Source organism: Thermobia domestica, chromosome 18 (genome assembly GCF_964235325.1).
Source record: "Thermobia domestica chromosome 18, izTheDome1.hap1.1, whole genome shotgun sequence".
Taxonomy (NCBI): domain Eukaryota; kingdom Metazoa; phylum Arthropoda; class Insecta; order Zygentoma; family Lepismatidae; genus Thermobia; species Thermobia domestica.
The window spans coordinates 1,393,099-1,412,551 of NC_137471.1; the positions used below are offsets into that span (position 1 = coordinate 1,393,099).

Here is a 19,453-nt window from a genome sequence, read left to right on the forward strand (position 1 = left end):
AATGACGCACTTGTGTTTGTTTTGTAATGATTAATCAATACGAAGCGGAAATACCTTTCGTAATGAACAGAAAACAGAAACGATATGCACAGGCGTCCTCAACGGAGTCGGGGAGCAAGACGATAAATATCCCTTTCCTATCAATGTCAACTCAACTATCGAGGTTGTGATGGTTTAGTGATAGAATGTTTACCTCTGGTCAAGGAGTCTGTGGTTTGGTTCAATATAGAACCGTTTAAATATCCAATAGCTGTATCACAAAAATTGTGATTTTAAGTTTAGTACCAGCACCTTACTTAATTTTACGAAAACTCATAGACGGCGGACACTTCATCCCTGAGATATTGAGGTGATAAGAAGACAGATCTCGAGGAGAAAGCAGATTTGGCTTGTTACCAAAAGACGTAAATAAAGCAATGAATGAGTTGATTTTCCCTTTCAACAGCTAGTTGAGTTGATTTTAGTTTAGCGTCCCGTTCAGCAGCGAGGCTATATGAGACGTGGACCTACTGATTAACGTGGAATCCGAACCACATGAGCTCCCGCCGGGAATCGAACCCGGCTCTCCCACACCGAAGGCTCGTACGCTAACCGCTTAGCCACGAGGGAGCTCAACAGCTAGGCTATATGTTAGGTTAGGTTAGCTGTCACGATTATACCATTTAGGCTAAAGAAGACGGTAATGATGAGAATGAATGAAAAATAATGGAATGAAGAAAATAGGACAATCACGAGAGAAACCACGCATATTTACAGGTCGCAAAATTTCCGGTCGCCAGGACGTGATTGGCTACCAGAAATTTAGAGCTGGCGACCAGTGTTCAGTAGGAATGTTTTCTGCCTAAACTCACAGAGCTGCGCAGTTTGTTTCGCACTAAAATAATTGTCACTGTGTGAGAGAACACACGGAATGTGAAGTCTACACAAGGTTGTAATTTGCCTTTCGTTTCCTTAAGGGCTTTAATCCAAAAACTCCAATCGATAACTGGTACATCAATGCAAATAGAGCGCGTTACACATATGTTAACATGCATATGAATTGTCCAATTCAAAATTATCCTGAATCTAATTGTGTGGTATTGAAATTTTATGCCCTGATGTAATCTCTTTCTTTGTCAAACCGAAGGCCTTGGGGGGAGGGGGAAGCCTCTCATAATTTGTACGTGAGATACTGGCGTCCATGATTTTTGGATTAGCGAATGCGTCTGACTTTGAAATTTTGCGCCCTGGTGTTCACCTACCACGAAGTCTCTTTGACGTGAACTGGGATCAAACCAGCAAAGCAGAAACCCCACGTACTAGAGGTGAACCCCCTACCAATGTACCACCGTGGCCCCTGCACACTTATATATATATATATATATATATATATATATATATATATATATATATATATATATATATATATAGTGGCGGATCTAGGATATGATCAAGGGAGGGGCTAAACCATATTTTGCCGTTTTATCCAGTGTAAAGCAGGATTGAAGCGTATATTATCCAGTGTATGCCTGAGCGTTAAAGGGGGGGGGGGGCTATAGCCCCTTGGATATATATAATAGTTGCAGCAGTCGCAAAAATAGAAAAACTTACAATCCAATTGTAATACAAGTAATCTTACATGTATTAAGCTACGAAGTCCAAAGCTGATCTCATATAACCCTTCTGTTAATTCTAACTCTTTTCTAATATCCGCAACAGCCTTGCTGTTGATATAACAAACAAAAAGTAGAATGAAATAAAGAATGAATGAATATTTTGATTTCCTTCATTTGTTCGGAAACTACGCATGAGGATTTATACTTTCCCGTATCATTTTGTTCTACTGAATCAGAACTATCTATTAGTGTGTGTGTTTCATCTTTTTTAATTTTTTTTTTCGTTAGACACTAACAATATTTGACAAATTATACAGCCTGTATTCACATCTCTAACGCAAACAGTGGGAAAAGAGAGATCAACTTCTCAAACCTTTTTGATTGGAAACATATTAACACAATCTGAAAGTACTGCTCCAAAATGTTTATCTGTTCCCATTCCTCGTGGTTACATCCTTGATCCAAAGTTTTATTTTATTGGTAAGTCCTAGAGAACCTTGCATGTTTATACTTGATTATATATATATATTCATAAAATTCTACCCATGAGTGACACGAAACTGTGTTCCCTTTCCCTGTACGAAACCCGAGGCCCATTGTAAGATTAGAATTCCTTGGCGGTAGTCGCTACGAGACGTGCGATATGAATATTTTTGAGAATTCTAAGCAGAAACCACAACCTTCAACGTGAGGGTACTCCCGAATTACAAACGCCAAGGATCTCGCTTAAAGTTCGTACCGAATTCTGCTTTAAGAATAACAACTATAAAATCGAAGATCACAGAAACGACATTTCCAATGCCCAAAATATAATTTGTCATGTATACTACTATGCTAATGTTACATTTTCTTTTAATTTTTCATAACTTTTCTAGAGCTTAAACAAAATTAGATTTAAATATATCGATTTTACCTTCTTTTAGACACATTTGGTGACAAGAATGAAGTTTAGTGCATTGTTAATATAAGAATTTAGTGACTTTTGTATTGCAACTTGCCTATTTTCAAGCCCACAGAGATTATTGCAGGTACTATTGAAATACACTGGTGGGCAATCATTTTCCAGTCTTTCTGAAATTAATTGACACAATGAAACCTATAGCAGAAAAATTACCAGGAGTACCGGTAACGAAAATTTTACAAAATACACAGTGCCAATGCAGTTTTGTGCCGTGATGAGATAGCATTAGTAAAAGCGCAGATTATATTACTTCGAACATCTCTTGAAAAGTGTGGACTTTGTGGTGGACAAACATCGTGCTCGTGGATTTTCCCGGGGTTCTCCCGTTTCCTTCCACTTTCTTCATCCCACCATTTCATTCATCTTTCATCATCACCGTCTCCTTTAGCCTAACCGACATAATCGTGGAACGTAAAACTTAAAGATTTCATTTCTTTTTTTTTTTTTTTTTTTTGAATGTTTCAACGGAGATTTTAAGTCATATACTGTAAATATAAGAAATTGAATCTTGCAGTGGAAAGGTATTAATTCATGTGATACTGAAATGGACAACATTATATCTCTTAAAATTACAATAAATAAGGGTGTAAGAGGTACTCATGTCCAAAATTATTGTCGCATGTCTATAAATATGTTGTTGAGGGAGTATAATTTGATAACGAATTCACCCGGTATTTCTTATAATGCTAGTACATGTATAATAGGCTAAGACATGTATGTGGGAAATTTCATGTCAAAAGAGCAGTAAATAAGAACAATAAAACGAAAATAAAATTTTCTTGTCCATTTAGCAACATTTTATTTTACTCATTATAATTTTCGTATTTATAATTATTTTCCTATGCAATTTACCACAAATATACATTTCCCGATTATACAAATAGTATCAGTATTAAAGGTACCCTGGAAAATCATTATCAAATTATATTCTTACAAGAAGACAGTTGTAGATATGCGACAATGATTTTGGACATGAGTGTACATGGCCTGAATTAATAGAGTCATTTCAGATTTTGCGACGAGGGAAAGAAGACGGAGAGATAGATGTCATGGATTCTACATGTATAGAAATGAGAAAAATTTGTGCAACCTTTGAAGCCATTCTCAAGATAAACACTTTGACAGTGAGCAATCAAGAAATTAATTACAACCTATTCTGATGAACTGAATTATAATCTTATCAAAGACAAACAAATGTACACAAGTCAGTACATGTGCATCTACTTTCTCAGGTCTGACCACCAAGCTACAGAAAATAAAGAGCTTTCATTTCTTCTTCTCAACGAAATTTACAAACTGAAGTTTCAATATTCGTGTTTCTTGAACTTTGCATTACACGCAGAACGTTCATTACCCTGCTAGTGATTGTTTCAGGTGAAGAAAGAGAGTTTAGTAAATTATCGTCAAATCAGAAGCCATTTGAGAACAAAGTCCTGAACCTTAAGGTCAATTTTCACGTGATAGCATGCACAAATATATTTAAAAAATAGTTCAATTGGATTTAGAATCCTCAAATTAACATGGAAAATGTAATTAGAAATGAATTCAATCGTGAACTTTCACGATTGCTATTAGCAGTGCTTTCTTTGAGCCCAAGTAAGAGGTTATTTATCTCGCGACGTTATGGAGAAATATCTTTAGAAATATTTTCATTCGATTCAGCATTCTCAAATTAGGTTTAAAACACACACACACAATTAGACGTTTATTCAAGTGTGATCACTTTTTACTAGTGGCAATAGCGTTAGTTCTTCGGCTCAAGAGGAACTAAATTATCCAGCAATAAATTATCAATAGAACATGAACTTGCCTCTAAAATAAACTTCCTTCAGATGATTAATAACTTTATCAGTTGCAAGAATAGAAGATTCGATGTTCCATCTATTGTTGCTAAAAATTATTCAGCCCACAGTACTATATTTACTGAAGGAAGATGCTATATTTAATTTTCATGTTTTCAGAAGAATAGAAATGTACTCAAAACAAACAAACAAACAAACAAAAAAGTAATGTATATAAGACTTGACGACAGGATACAGCCAATACTTCGCCATTTGAGAGTACATGGTGACATGAGAAACTGTCTCAGAGGTTTGAGTGATGTCCATAAAGTTCAGTAGTTAATAGCAACATTTTATTTCTGATTTATGTTTTTCTTAATAGTCGACGCAAAGTTTGTACAGAACGCAGAGGACAAGGTTTTTTTTTAATAACAGGCGACTCGAAGTATGGGCCAAATGTAATGTGATGTTATAGCCATTATTTATTTCATGCTTCTGGGTGCATAAATTCTATTTCTTGTTTGTTATATCTACAGAAGGGTTCCTGCAGATATTAGAAACGATTTAGAATTAGCAGACGGGATATGTGAAATTAACTTTGGATTCCGTAAGTTAACACGTGTACTTGTGTTACAATTCGCTTTTGTAACTTTTTCTATTATTGCGACTGCTGGAACTCTTATACGTGTATATATACATTTGGTAAGTGTATAGGGGTCACCGTGGTTCATTGGTAGAGGGTTCACATCTTGTGCGTTGGGTCTCTGGTTCGATCCCAGCTTGCGTCAATGGGACTTTGTGGTAGGCAAACAATGTATGCGTGAGTTTTCTCGTAGTTCTGTCATTTTCTTTATTCCAACATTTTTCATTCATTCTCATCATCATCGTATGCTTTAGCCTACACGTCATAACTATGGGATGTAAAACTGCCCCATTTCATTCTTCTTAAATGTATAAAGGTCAGTTATTTAGTCGCACAGCATAACGGAAAAATAGAGCATTATATAACCGGAGGTAATATTAAGAATTGTGTTAAAAGAGGAAATGGAATTATATGAATTTATGAAACTCTTGTCATATTAAGAGGCCTCATTCCGGCGAAATTAAAATACCGCTAATTTTACAGTAATTATGTGATATCTTCAAATAGATAAAACATAATTGAAATATGGAACAAGAGCGCCCTAGACAATATTATTTTGCGTGAGGCATCGTTATCACAAGTCACCTAGTGGCTTACCGTTTTCAGCCGTTTAGAAACGCGAAAATAAATGCCGATTTTCAAAGTGGCTCGAAATCAAAAGCAGATAAGTGAGTCGTGATAACGGTATCTCATGTAAAATAATATTGTCTAGGGCGCTCTTGTTCCACATTTCGATTATCTTTTATCTATTTGAAGATATCACATAATTACTGTAAAATTAACGGTATTTTAATTTCGCCGGGATGAGGCCTCTTAATGATGCTTTGAGTTCGTTTGTTTGGAGCTTACTGTCCTGTTTCACCAATTAGGCTAATGAGAGTTCTCTCACCTCAATAGATGTCTGGCAACTATCCTTTACCTTTTACATCAGTTGTTACCGAAAAAATCCGGATTTCGGAAAAATTCCGATTTCGAAAAAAGTCCAGAATTTTAAAAAATCCGATTTCGGAAAACTTCCGGAATTTTATTTTCTGGAATCCGAATTCCTGAAAATTTTGGCTATCTCTAGTTAACAGCTTCCGCACTCCAAAGACAAACATCCTCAATAAACTACAAAACTTACTCAGATACCTCTGACGTAATAGCAATATTTGAAAAATATTTGTGAAAAATATTTGATAGCACTTTACTGGTTAAGTGCCGTAATTAACGGTGCAACGACGACATTGTGCATTTTTTCCCCCTAAGAATTAGATCGTTGATAGTCTCTGCAATCTATGGCTTATTAACGAGGAGCAGAAAGTGCTGAAATTGTGCAAATTTCCACCGTGACTTTGCCAACAGGATTCAGGAAATTGTGTGAAATTTTTAACCGAAATAAAATGTATAAACCCCATTCCTTTGTGAGATATACTTGTTTTGCATTCTAATATTTACAAAGCAAAATATATTATATATTTACGGAACATTTCACTTTACAGCTTGGATCCTTGGAATTTAAATTCTACAGCTTTTAAAATTGTCGTATGTGCCTTTTCATGGTTTATCTGTGAATTCCTAAACTCAATATATTTCCTCATGACGAACTCGCTCTTTTTGACTTCTGCTGGTCTTTGGGTCTGATTTGCTGGTTGTGATTCTCGTTCCTGATTAGCTTGTTATATCATTGTCTTATTATATTAGCAAGCAGCACACTGTCCACCAGGCATAAAACTGAAAAGGGAAAAAAAAAGACTCTGCAACATTTGTGATGCATGGAATAAGTCGTGAGTGGGAACCCTTCACCCCTGGTGGGGATATTCATGAAGCTATCAGCTTATGTCTAATTATATTGGAATATAATATCCATTTCTTAATTTCGAACATACTAGGTTCGATCGAAACGAGAAAACTTTTTATCGGACTTCTAAAGAAAATAAAAATCAAATGAATACATGACCGTGTTTATTACATATAGAATTCCCAGTCACGACCCCCTTTTCAGTTTTATTAAGAAATAGAAGAAGATGATGAAGAAAGGAAAAGGAAGATAGAAGAGAAAAGAGGTAAAGTAAGAAGGTGATAAAGAGGAAACTGTTCTGGATATTTTGAGAAATATGGTAAAGGGAAAGTGAATAATTATCGAATTGGGATCATTTCCAATAGCTATTGGGTGAATGTTTGGTATTAAGGTGATCAAAGGTAGACACATGTTAACCCATACATCCCAGACCTAGATCCATTTAACCCCAACTACCGAATTATCCCAATCTAGCTCTGAGATAGATGAGAAAGTTTAATTTAACCGTTTATTCAATATTTTCAGAAGTTCTAGACTAATATCCAATATTTGAAAAATAAACGACGAAGTTGATGGCATGTTAGAATCGACCACAGAAAAAAAAAATCAGAGTATCACATATTTGCCGAAGATTTTGACTTTCACAGTTCTCCCATGATGATCGTTCGTCAGGCTATTTCCGTCCTTTTTGCTTACTTTATAGAGCCAACTTAAGTTAAGTTAGTATTGACATTCAATGACTTTAATTGCTAACTACCATTAATTATAATAAGTCACACATATATGTCAAAATAATTGGTGCACTTAATACTAAACCTACATTCCACTCACACACACATTCATACAGGACAATGTATACTTCAGGTTGTATTTAGTTAAATTAAACTAACCTAACTACATTTCTATAGACATTTATTACATTTCAATAAAAGAAAACTTAGTTTGACATAACAGGAAAAATTTAATACATGAAAAGAATGTTTCATAAGCATGCACAGAAATAAGCTATTTTCAACAAGATCAAATAACACATTTCTCTTTCTAGAGATATTAAAAGTTGGACTACATAAAAAAAAGATTCGACAAAAGACGAAAGACAAAAAATAAAAGAAAAAAAAAGAAAATTCAAAGGTCAATATATTTAAGATTCAGTGCAATGAATACATATCATTGCGGGAAAAAGAAAGAAAAAAATATAATTGGTTAATCATTCTTTAAAAAAAAAACACTTTAGTAGCATTTTATTGAGTCTCTGTCCCAAGAGGAGACATTTCGACAATTTTATGAGTCTTTGTTCTCACGTCGATAATAACTCCTTTTTTCAACTCTCTTTATTCACTATGATTTGTGTCCATGAGAGTATTTAATCGTTTTGGTTTTAACTATAGACAAATAGTTGCTTCATATTATATATATATAAATTTCTCATTTCGTCACTTGACGCACTTGATATAAAATTTCAAAGTTTATCAAGATTTAAAATATCGAGTCCAGTCCCAAACATTGGGAACATATTTCCATATTCCTGTATTCACATTAAATTATTAACCAAATTTCAGTTCATTGAATTTAAGATCACTAATTTTTTTCTAGTATAGATCGTGTAGTCAAAAGATTCTAGTCATTGAATAGTTGGGTTTCCGATCGTAGGGGAAGGATTTGTTTCATAGTTTACTGATAGAAGATTCGTTGGTGGGGCGCACTGTTTCGTAGCTTACTAATTTTACTGTGATCTCGCAAAATAAATTTGGATAAGGATTAGGGTTATTTTTACTTTTCTTACGACCTGCTACTTGTTTTATTTACATGCAGTATTTAACATGATATTCAACTTTAATAGTCACAAACATCAATAACAACTCAACAAAATGTAATTTATTACAATTTACGCGGTAATACTGTATATCACAAATAGTTGGTCAATATCGGGTGTCAAAAATCTATGGCAACCTAAAACCACCAGGGTAAATACCGAGCCCTTTACATACATACTCGCATATATATATATATTCATATTACTCAATATAATAAATTTCACTTTAATATCCATCTTAATATTTCGTCGACATTTAAATTCTACATAACCGTTTATATTCAACAAGTATTCACGCTTGCTTGGCTCAAAATAAACAAAAACCCTGACTATAAAAATTCACCTTTTTTTCCTCATAAGGTTGCAACATTGTACTTTATATGTAAACCCGATAATCAATAATCATTCTCAATTTACTAAAGATAGGCGTATAAAGAAATAGTTGGTGTTATTTAATAAGTTGACATAAGAGGTGGAAATACAACAAATAGAGCAGGCACGTAACTTTTCAAACTATGTAAGTACATATATATAGATGTATATACAGAGAAAGAAAAAATCAAGGTTATTCGAAACTAGTGGGCCCAAACTACTAATACATACACACTATATGACCAATCAATAGAAAGAAAAACCAGAAATCAGTAATCAATGGATATAATTTGTACGATCAATGAATAACAAATAAGTTTCTGGAAATCTGAAATCATAGTGTACCTTCTCGTCAGTTTCTCCCGTGGTGGATTGAATATCGCGAAAATGGTCCTGAGTTGTGCTGCAATACCTCCACGAATTGCATCCCTCGATGTCTCAGTTAGTACATACGATCGAAATAAGTGATAGGAATATTGTGTTTTTATGAGTTTCAGAAACCGGGGGGGAGGTTGAAAAATTAAAACAAAAACTCTAGAGGAGAAGTAGAAGAAGAATAGGTAAAGAGAAGACAGAACACTACAACTACGAAAGATAAGTGGTCGAATTTACGTATACAACATACTATAACCAAATATTCTCTTTTATGCCAAAAAGGGTTCGGCTTACCAAATAAATAGCCGATAAAAGATCTCTGCAAAAATGAGACAAGTCTGTGTCCCCGATGGGATTTTCGGAAAGACAAAGGCTTTAGGAAAATCCCACCACTCACCGTATCCGGTCAACACCCTTGCAGATTCCGGAAATCCACCGGAAGGTTAGAGACGGCGTTAATTTAGAATTTCAAAAGAAAAAAAATCATCCGACCTCTTGGAAACTAGAAGGTTCCAGAATAGTAATGAAATTAGAGTAATAGCTAAGATATCCCTAATTAGTGATTTGCCAAAAAAATAAAAAAAAAATAAATAAACTGGATTTTGGATCGGTGATTTCTATTGCCAAACTTCACCGATAGCTCCCCTTCGCAGAATGCGCTAAATTCTGAGGCATCGAATAATTTCCATCACTATCTAGTTTGGAAACTGAGAAAAGAAAACGAAAATATTCAAGGTTGGATGGGGTCGATGCCCGGGTACGGAAATGACATAAATATTAATTTAGTAGCAGTTGATTTAATCGGATAGTCCGAACTGAGTTATATGAGCACTGCATAATAAACAAATAAGGTAAGCAACGAAAAAAATCTCGGAGAGGCAATGAATGTTAAAGGTACAAATGACCGAACCTGTACTTTTCGAAGATCACAGAATATAGCAGTTAGTTTTCTTAATTATCATTTCTGTCAACCTTTAGGACTAATTCCCACATGATGCTACCCTATCTGATGAAAGGCTTAAGATCCGGGGCTGTTAGTATGAGGTACTTAAATGCGAAGTAACACACAATTCCCAACTACAATTTACTATCCAAGTAGCAAACTCGGTTGGATGAATGTATTGGTGTAGAAGTCAAAACGCGAGAGATTTTTTTTTTGTAAACATATTCATATTTTCACTATATAACATACACTAGGCCTATCCATTTAAATATAGGGGTCATATCATCTCATTCATATTTTATATCATATTATTAATATATCATTACATTCATTCATTATCTACTAATTTTCGCGCGAAGTAATATTTTATAGACACAATATTTCATACATTTTTCACGCAGGCCATACATATATTTATATTACACACTAATAAATATATAATTATCACAATCTTTCACGCTCAAACTACCACACGACAACATTCATCGAACCACGTACTCTTTGTTTCGAAGCACCCAAATTGTATTTACTTCGCAGTTAAAAAAAATCATACGTGTATTCACTGAAAGTTAAATTGTCAACGATTAATCTATTTCGGATTTGTTGATAAAACTAAAGCAACAATGGAAATTTTCTACAGCCACGGGAAAAGAGAATTTAATACTACATTTTGAAACAAACAGTAACAGCATATGGGCTTTACTTCTATTAAGAAAATAGGTATTCTTTATTTCAGTGGATATTTCAATTACTACTGGACCTAGCAAGCTGAAATTTTCAGTACAGTAAGATCTCATGCTATCTTATATGAAGGTATACTCATCTGGACCGAAAACCATGTCCACGGGATGTAATTTAGAAATAAAGGGCCAAAATCAAACAATCTAGATCACTAAGTCATGCGATGTCGTAATGTCAACAAACAATTGATTAGCGAAACCGAGCACTATGGCGCTGTAGTGGAGGCATAATTTACCGTGTACTGAAATATATACTTGTACTCATTAATCAGAAATCTAATATTTACTCTCGTTTATTGTGCTTTGAGTTAGACAAATAGTATTAAACTACTGCATATTTATACACTGTCCATACCGAAAATTCACACACTCACACAGAACTACGAACTACACACCACTATAAATACTACACATAAATACTATTAACTAAACAAACACCATTGAATTACATGCATATTGAAGGCAAGCACCTTGTCAGTATATAGAGTTGGCTCTATTTAATTTAGGGGGGCAAAATGAGAAAGGTAACCCTAGGTCCAATTGACCTGACCAATTGTTTACATAATGATTGCTAAAGATTGATGCCCTGGGGGCACCTTAACGAGATTTATTAAGGGACCCTTCCCCTGAAAGGGGAAAAAGGCCCTAAAACAAACAATAACTAACCCATTCCCCCGCTAGAACTGGTTCAATTCGGAAAAGGGGATAGGAGCCCTTTTACGCTAGCTTAAGCTGCCATTTTGATAGTTAGTATTACAAAACCTACTACATACAGACACTCACTAAAAAAAAAATCACATTTAAAATATACACTATAGAATATACGAAACCAGGTCGTATTTCCCCTAATCCCTAACTCAATCTATGGTTTGAAAGAAAAAAAAGTAAAGTCACTATTTCACTCTGTCTATTCTAGCTGGGCAGCAAACATGGCTTCCTAGTAAACAGAAATCCGGAATTTGTTATTTCACTGAATTGCAGCTTCTTTACCAAAATTTGTGGATTTTCCGGGCTCCTATTCCGTTGTAAATCTTTAACTATTGAATTACATTATATGTTACCTTAGTTGTCCTTGGAAATTCGAATCCTTCCCGAAAAATATGTGGCACAAAAATCACAAGCTGCTCCTGCTAGTGTGTCTTCGATTATTCTGATAACATTGCGCCGAAAACGCCAGAGGTAGGAGAATTCCTCCAATCAGAACGAAAACTTTAGCCGCGGAAATTACAAAACAAATAGAAATTTGGCAAATCCAGATGTAACCGGATCTGAAAGTGACTATGGACTAGTGAGAGGGGGTGAGGGAAAGTTTAGGTACCTGACTAAATCTACATTGGTCTGAAATTAAGAAAATTTATATCCAATGACGGAACTATGTTTCGGTATGACGTCAGAATGGTAAACCTTGTAACTATTCGACTTGTATATGCGAAAATGGGATTTACACTTAATCAAAATATAAATAAAATATATTATTCAGTGGGAATATGGTTACTAATGAAACCTTTCGATTCATTATATTTAATTCGAAGTAAAGAGAGTAAATAAATTGTGTAACTAAACCGAAATTGAATAAAAAAAATTACTAGGTACAGGGTGCGTAAAAAAAATTGCCATTACTTTCAACTGTAATGGTACATTACAGGCACGTAGCCAGGATTTCGTAATAGGGGGAAGGGGGGTCCGTGACAAAATGTTCTGGGTATGACACAAGGGTATCGACCATTCTGAACTATTTTACTGGCAACATATATTATTTTTTAGAACAATAAGGTGAGAATATGTTAGTAAGTCTTTTAATAACAAACTATGAAGAAATCTCGAGTAAAAGAATGTTAAAACAATATTTAAAAAGATATAGTCTTCCGAGGTCATTCGAACTCGGGTTCTTCTTGTTGTCTTTCTTCTTTATCTTCATTTAATGCCGTCAAGGATACTAACGAAATCTCTTTTGGCAGTAAAGACATCCTATAAAATGGATTAATGTTCCCACGAAATTTCTGTAACAAGTGTAACTGGAATCTATCTTGCCAGGCTCGTATTATTGGTGATGGGGGCATTTCTTAAGTTCTACCTGAGAGTCTATCTGATCGAACCGATTTATCAATTGTCATTTGTAGTCCATAGGATTGGCATGGAACTAGATGAAATTCGGAATGCTCCGTTACAATAATATCCATTTTCAACTTGACTCCCCGTTTTCTCCACACAAAGCTCCTCTAAGAAAGAGTAAACGAAACGCTTGCTGTAGCTTTTTTATTTTTAACGTTGATTCTTCTTTTTCTCTTTTCTTTTTGTTATATCCTTCCATAATTATTTAATTTCTGGTTACGAAGGGGGGGTCTGGACCCCCTGAACCCACCCCTTGGCTACGTGCTTGTGTCCACTCATTCTTGTGTCAATTTATGTAACAAATCTGTAACAAATCTTTTTCACAGCACCTACGAACGGAAACCAAAATGCAAATGCAAATAAGGCTCATTTATAGAAAGGTGAAATGATAGTTACTAAGATACGTGGTAGACACATCTGACATATGTAAATAAATGCTTGTTTGCCATTGGCCAAAACTGCAAAATGTAAACAATCCTTGTATCTGATTGGTCGAACGCCTGTCCACGATATTCAAAGGGAACTTATAGAAATATTTATATTTTTTGTTTATTTTATATAAGCTTGTTTTTCTTACAATTTTCCAACAAATATTTTCTTACAGTTTTAATCTTACAGGCAACCTTACAGAGAAAATTACTGAGTGGGACATGTTCCCCCCGTTCCCCTCTCTAACACACATAGAACTGCGTTTCTCGTCCGTCTAGTGTTCCCCCTGCACACATATAATAGCGATAATTGTGAATGCTATTGTCATCCGTTACTTTGTGTTTTTTTCCTAAAACGACTTGCATTGTGGTAACTGTATTTATTAGTCGAAATGCTTATGGTATTGATGGCAACGTTACTCAACATTTTTTTAATGCAATTTCCGATTTTGTTGCCTGCTCATTGAGGCTTTATCTGTGTCAACAGATAAGGGAGTGAAAGTTTGCGCAATTTCAATGCACCCATAATTAATTGTCCCTTGCCTACGGTGTGACGATAGATAACATTTGTCAAGTTTACGTTTCCGGGTTTCCATTTCACGACATTGTTCCGTTTTTTTTTTTTTCTTTTAAAGAAAATATTTTGATACAGATTTTTTTTGCCATTACAGATTACCACAATTAAATTTTATTATAATATTAGTGTATGTTAATTATGTAAAGTCGTTTTATTATGTTTTCAAGTTTACTTTTGTTTCACATATTGATTTCGTAGTACAGTTTCATTGTGAAATCATTAGTGTATTTCAAAATAAACTTCTGCTACACTTTGGTTTAGATGTTTCACTTTTAGCTGCTCAAATTATGGCAACTTTACCCTTGACTAATTTATTCTCATATATATGTCATAATATACAGGTGTAATCAGTGGTGTATTTAAGATTTTGTTTCGGAGGAGCTATGCACAACACGGAGAAGCAGAAGGAGCAATTGCCCATCTGAATTTGAACATTAAATATATTTTAATCGATTGTCTACCAATATATCTACCAGGGAAAAAAAATGTGAAACTCGTATGTCGGTTTTTGATCTTACCTCCGACAGGCAAATCTGAAATGACACTCCTGCACACACACGTTGAACATTTGTTATCTCATTTTAACTTAGCTGATTTCATTTTAGAAAAAAAAAAAAAATGGAAATATTCAGTGTATCTGTGTACGTTTTTACCTTAAAGAAAATGTTGAAACAAGTTGTAGTTGGAACATACTGATTGCAGTTTTAATGACAAGAATTGCAAACTAACGAATCTTATGTGATATGATACACACAAAAATTTAGCAGTGAATATAATCTTCTATTCTACTCATAAAAGGAAAAGGAAGCATCCTATTGGCCTAATTTCCCGGGCTACTTATTCCCTCCCCTCTTGATTTTCTTTAATTTAGACATTTACCTTTCTTTATAACTAAACGATGTAAGTATTCCTTTGCTATAATAACTTAGTCCCGTTATGTTGATATCCGTGCAAGTTGGTGTGGAACGCCAGTTCCACTTATCAGCTCCTCTTAGTTTTGGTGTTACTGACGACGGCCGACTTGAATCACAACTAACAACTGTCGAAAGTATGACAGGAGAAACGAAAGAGAGTAACAACTAAGAAGAACAAACAGAAGAGCAGAATGGACGAAAGAAAGAAAAAAAGAACGCACTTCTTACATAGAATGAAATTTGACAAATACAGTATTATTTCTGAACAAAGAGCATAAAAAAATGAAAAGTAAACGAAATTCTTAGAAATGGTAAGAAGGATGTTTGTTGTGGAATGCCAAAAGCTAACAAATTTATTTCGAGCAGGGGACTTGAGCCTGATAGCCCCCTGAATACGGCACTGGGTATAATCTAAAACTTCATATATTTCCTTTTGTAGTTTTGATTGACTTTTTCTTAAGGAAAAAAGATTTGAAAACAATAACTAACGTTGACAATTATGTTTTAATTTGAGAGATAATTACAGAAATAGAAAGATATCCCATTATAATGGGCATTAACCATAACTCACCGCTAGGACCACATTGAAAACCACCAGTAAATACTTCAACCATTGCATTGTAGTATCTTCGCCTTCTCACACGGCTTCATATTAAAAGAGACAAACTGAAGAAATAATCACAAAATCATGAAACAAGCTGAGAATAATGGACGCGTACAGAATTATGTCCTTCCTCAAGGTTCGAAGCGAAACCTTCCCTCAATGCCTGTAGCACCAAAAGTGATTGGTTTTGGTGTGGCACATTTGGAGGCGAAATCGATAACGCCTATTGTGTGTTAAACCCAAGACACGTACTAAGCGACTGGCCTAGACCTACACCTTCGATCGTATAACAATACATTAACAACAGATCATGTGTGTGAATGGCTATATACATATGCGTATAGATTCCTCTTTGCGTTTTTTTTAATTCCCTTTGGACGCCTTATCTGATGCGTCATGATATTAAAGTGACCTTCTGCAAGTTGGATAGGCAATGACGAAGGGGTTCTGGTGGCAGAAAAGACTTAATGATTCAATGTTTGTACTTAAGTTCATTTCGTTCACAGCAGCATAAAAATTAACGAATGTTGATTACTGATTTCCTGGAAGTAACTATTTTAATTCTTTTTAAACATTTACTGCAAGACATGCAGAAAAAACTCGAGGAAATAATTATATATAATTCAATCTTGCAATAATTTGCATTATTAGATAATTAGGTTCGTACCTGGTACCACTGTTTGCAAAGGCAGTTAGTTACTCATACACACAAATGGTGACATATGGCTTCTCTAAACTAATAAAGTATACAAAATGGTTGGTTTTGGATAAAAGTTTAATTCGTATGATAATAATAATAATAATAATAAACTTTTCGTTATGCATTAGCAAGCAAAAAGTGTTGTTAGAAAACCAACATACTTACATGTTATTTTAGTTTATTTCTGTCTTGCGTTGTAACTATTATCAAAATGGCTGATGTGATGTCATGCAGCTGAGACGTCCATTTTCCAAGAAGAGATGTGTTGAATTTGTAAGCAAAGATTTGAATTGTTGCACATAAGTTGAAAAATAAGTAATGATGCACAGAGAGCATAATGCATATTACTAAACGTGTTATTCATTCCTATGAGTTATATACGTATGGGGACATATGGACTAAGAGGGCAAGTTGGGCGATCGCTTTCTGCCTTGAGTCTTATTTTTTGTACCAAAACATGCAAAATTCAATTATATGTGTTATGTCTATTATCGCAAACTAAAACAGAGATTTTGTGTTGCGTTGAAGTGATTCGTTACGGAATGTTGCTCTTTGCCATAAAAGAACATTTTGGTTGGAGTGAATTAAAGAAAAACACGTGAATAAATGAATACTTAATCCTTCTATTTACATATAAACTCTACATTAGTTTTAGTATTGCCTAGAAGAGGATACAAGACGAGGAGACCATAAATTATTTTCTTAGCTCGTAAATTATGTAGAGGTGTTGTCTCGTCCTGATTGAGGGCCGCGGTGGCTCAGTGGTAGAGCGTTCACCTCTGGTGGCTGGGGTCCCGGGTTCGATCCCAGTTCCCGCCAAGTGAACTTTGTGGTGGACAAACCGTGTGCGTGGGTTTTCTCGGGGTTCTCCCACTTTCTTCATTCCACCATTTCATTCATTACTCATCATCACTGTCTCCTTTAGCCTAACCGGCATAGGCGTGGGACGTAAAACTCAAAGATTTCATTTTCATTTCGTCCCTATTGATAAAGACCTTTTCTCGTCCTGTTTTCAAAATGTTACCTTCTCGTTCTGTAAACGTATGTACGTACAAAATTTACGCCCTGATTCGTTTTCTTAATTTTCATCTACAAATTATTAGAATCCTTCCGCGTTACTTTGAAGTTATAGGCCGCCATACAACACAAGAAATGGCTATAACTCGAAGTAAAATGTCGGATCTAGGTCGTTAAAAAGAATGTAGTACTTATTTTCAGCCGCAGATTCCATTAATGTAACCACTTGATAGGAAATATGCACCTGAATACAGTTATTGATGTATTATTTTTCGTTTGCAGAAGACTTCTCGGATTTCCTCCTGTGTCTTGAGGCTAATTCGCTTCTATCCCCGGCCGAGTAAGTTTGTGGCGGATAACATCTTGTCTGTGGGTTTTCTTCGGGTACTCTCGATTTCTCCCACTTTATCATTCCACCAATTCTAACATCATAATTCATTTGCCTCCATCATCCGTCTCCCTTAGTGTAAAGGTCATAAATGAGGGAAGTTAAACTGACAGTAGAGCGTCGATTATCCGAAGTAATTGGGGGACATGGGTGTTCGGAAAACTGGTTTGTTCGGATAATCGAACTGTACATGTTTATTTACCAAAAGGAAGTACTGTACAGCAAATTTATTCATAAAAACAGGCATCTCTTTAAGTAAGTACAAAGGCAACTTTAGTAGGAATATATAGTATGTGGTACAGTTTATTAAACAAAAATATGTACATATTACATAAGCATTTTGCTGGCGGCTTGGCCGGTCAGCAGCGCCTTATGAAGGCCCCATTAGAAGCAATGTTCCGCCAGTGGTGGCTCAGTGTGGCGACTACTGTGGGAAACTTGGCTTGGGAGTGAGGGGGATGATGGACGGTAGGGTGGGAGAGTAACAGGTGCGAGCGAGTACACAGTTCGGTTAAGCGGTCGTTCGGTTGACCGACGTTCGGATATCGACGCTCTACTGTATTTCATTTTCTCCTTAAAAATTTTATTTTTTTTTACTTTCTAAAAAAATCTGGTAACCCTAATATAGACGTTTGTTCTTCAATAATTCCACTACTACTAATAAAATACTATGTGTCTATCTGTCTGTGTGTCACCAGCTTTTCGCACAGGAAGGAGCGATCTAGAATAACCAAATCTTGTACCCGAATAGATCTTTACTAAGTCTACAGTATTCCTGTAAGAAGCCTTCTTTTTCGATATTGGAAAACGGGTTGGATTTGAGGAAGAATGAAAGTATGTGAAAACGTATGTATATTCTTGCAGTTTCTAATAACGCCTTGTGTGCATGTAACCCCTCTTACCTCGTGATTGTGAGGGCTTGTATAACAACATAGGATAAATACCAAGGAATTGTATGAGTCAAGACTTTTTGTTCTCCTTTCTTTTAATCGATCTTCTGAATTAAGAGTCCGAAATATTCGATGCCTATTCTTTTTATCCAGGTTGTAAAATAAGATCCGATAACATCCTGCTTACTGCTAGTACTTATACATAAAGTAATGTATATACCTGTATCTTTATGTCTGTCTGTCATCAGATTTTCGCATGGAAAGAAATAGCTCAGAACCACAAGTAACTTATGCACAGATATTCATAAGATATAGTCACGTACGAAGCCGTTTTCTCGCTTTTCGGTACGGGGGTTCACATTTAAGAGAGGTGAAAATACATGCATAAGACAAGACCTGGAACGACGGATATTAGTGGTGATGGATTGGGATTTGGCATCACTTTCAAACAGCAAGGTTATATAAGACGTGGACCTAGAATTTAATGGCAGGATTCGAACCACGTGAGATGCCACCAGAAATCGAATACGAGTTTCCCGCGCCAGAGACGTATACGGTAACCGTATAGCCTAGAGGGAGCTAAACACGGATATACCCAATCGAAAGTTTTCAGAGATGATGAATAGTAAGAATCCCGATGCCGTTCAAGTCCAACTTTAGTCCCCATCGTCATCTGGAGAGGGTTGAAAAATTAAACTTTTCAAAATCACCGATATTAGTGTCGAATTCATCGGTTACGAGATCTTCAAACTGATTGGTAAAAAATGAAATGAAATCTTTCAGTTTAACGTCTAGTGCTCTCAACGGGTCGGGTCGGGTC

General features: G+C 35.3%; 1 protein-coding gene across 3 annotated transcripts in view; it reads right to left on the minus strand.

Annotated features, from left to right (window-relative positions):
• Positions 1-19,453, minus strand: part of LOC145674796 (23 kDa integral membrane protein-like) — a 122,265-nt gene that overhangs the window by 29,652 nt on the left and 73,160 nt on the right. Inside the window, exon 1 of one of the 3 annotated variants that reach the window (XM_081745012.1) lies at positions 15,606-15,943. The exons of the other annotated variants lie outside the window; for them this stretch is intronic. Within the exon in view, the coding sequence (XP_081601138.1) occupies positions 15,606-15,653 (48 nt within the window). The 5' untranslated portion in view covers positions 15,654-15,943. Of the gene's footprint in view, positions 1-15,605; positions 15,944-19,453 lie in introns of those variants that run through there. 3 annotated transcript variants of the gene reach the window in all.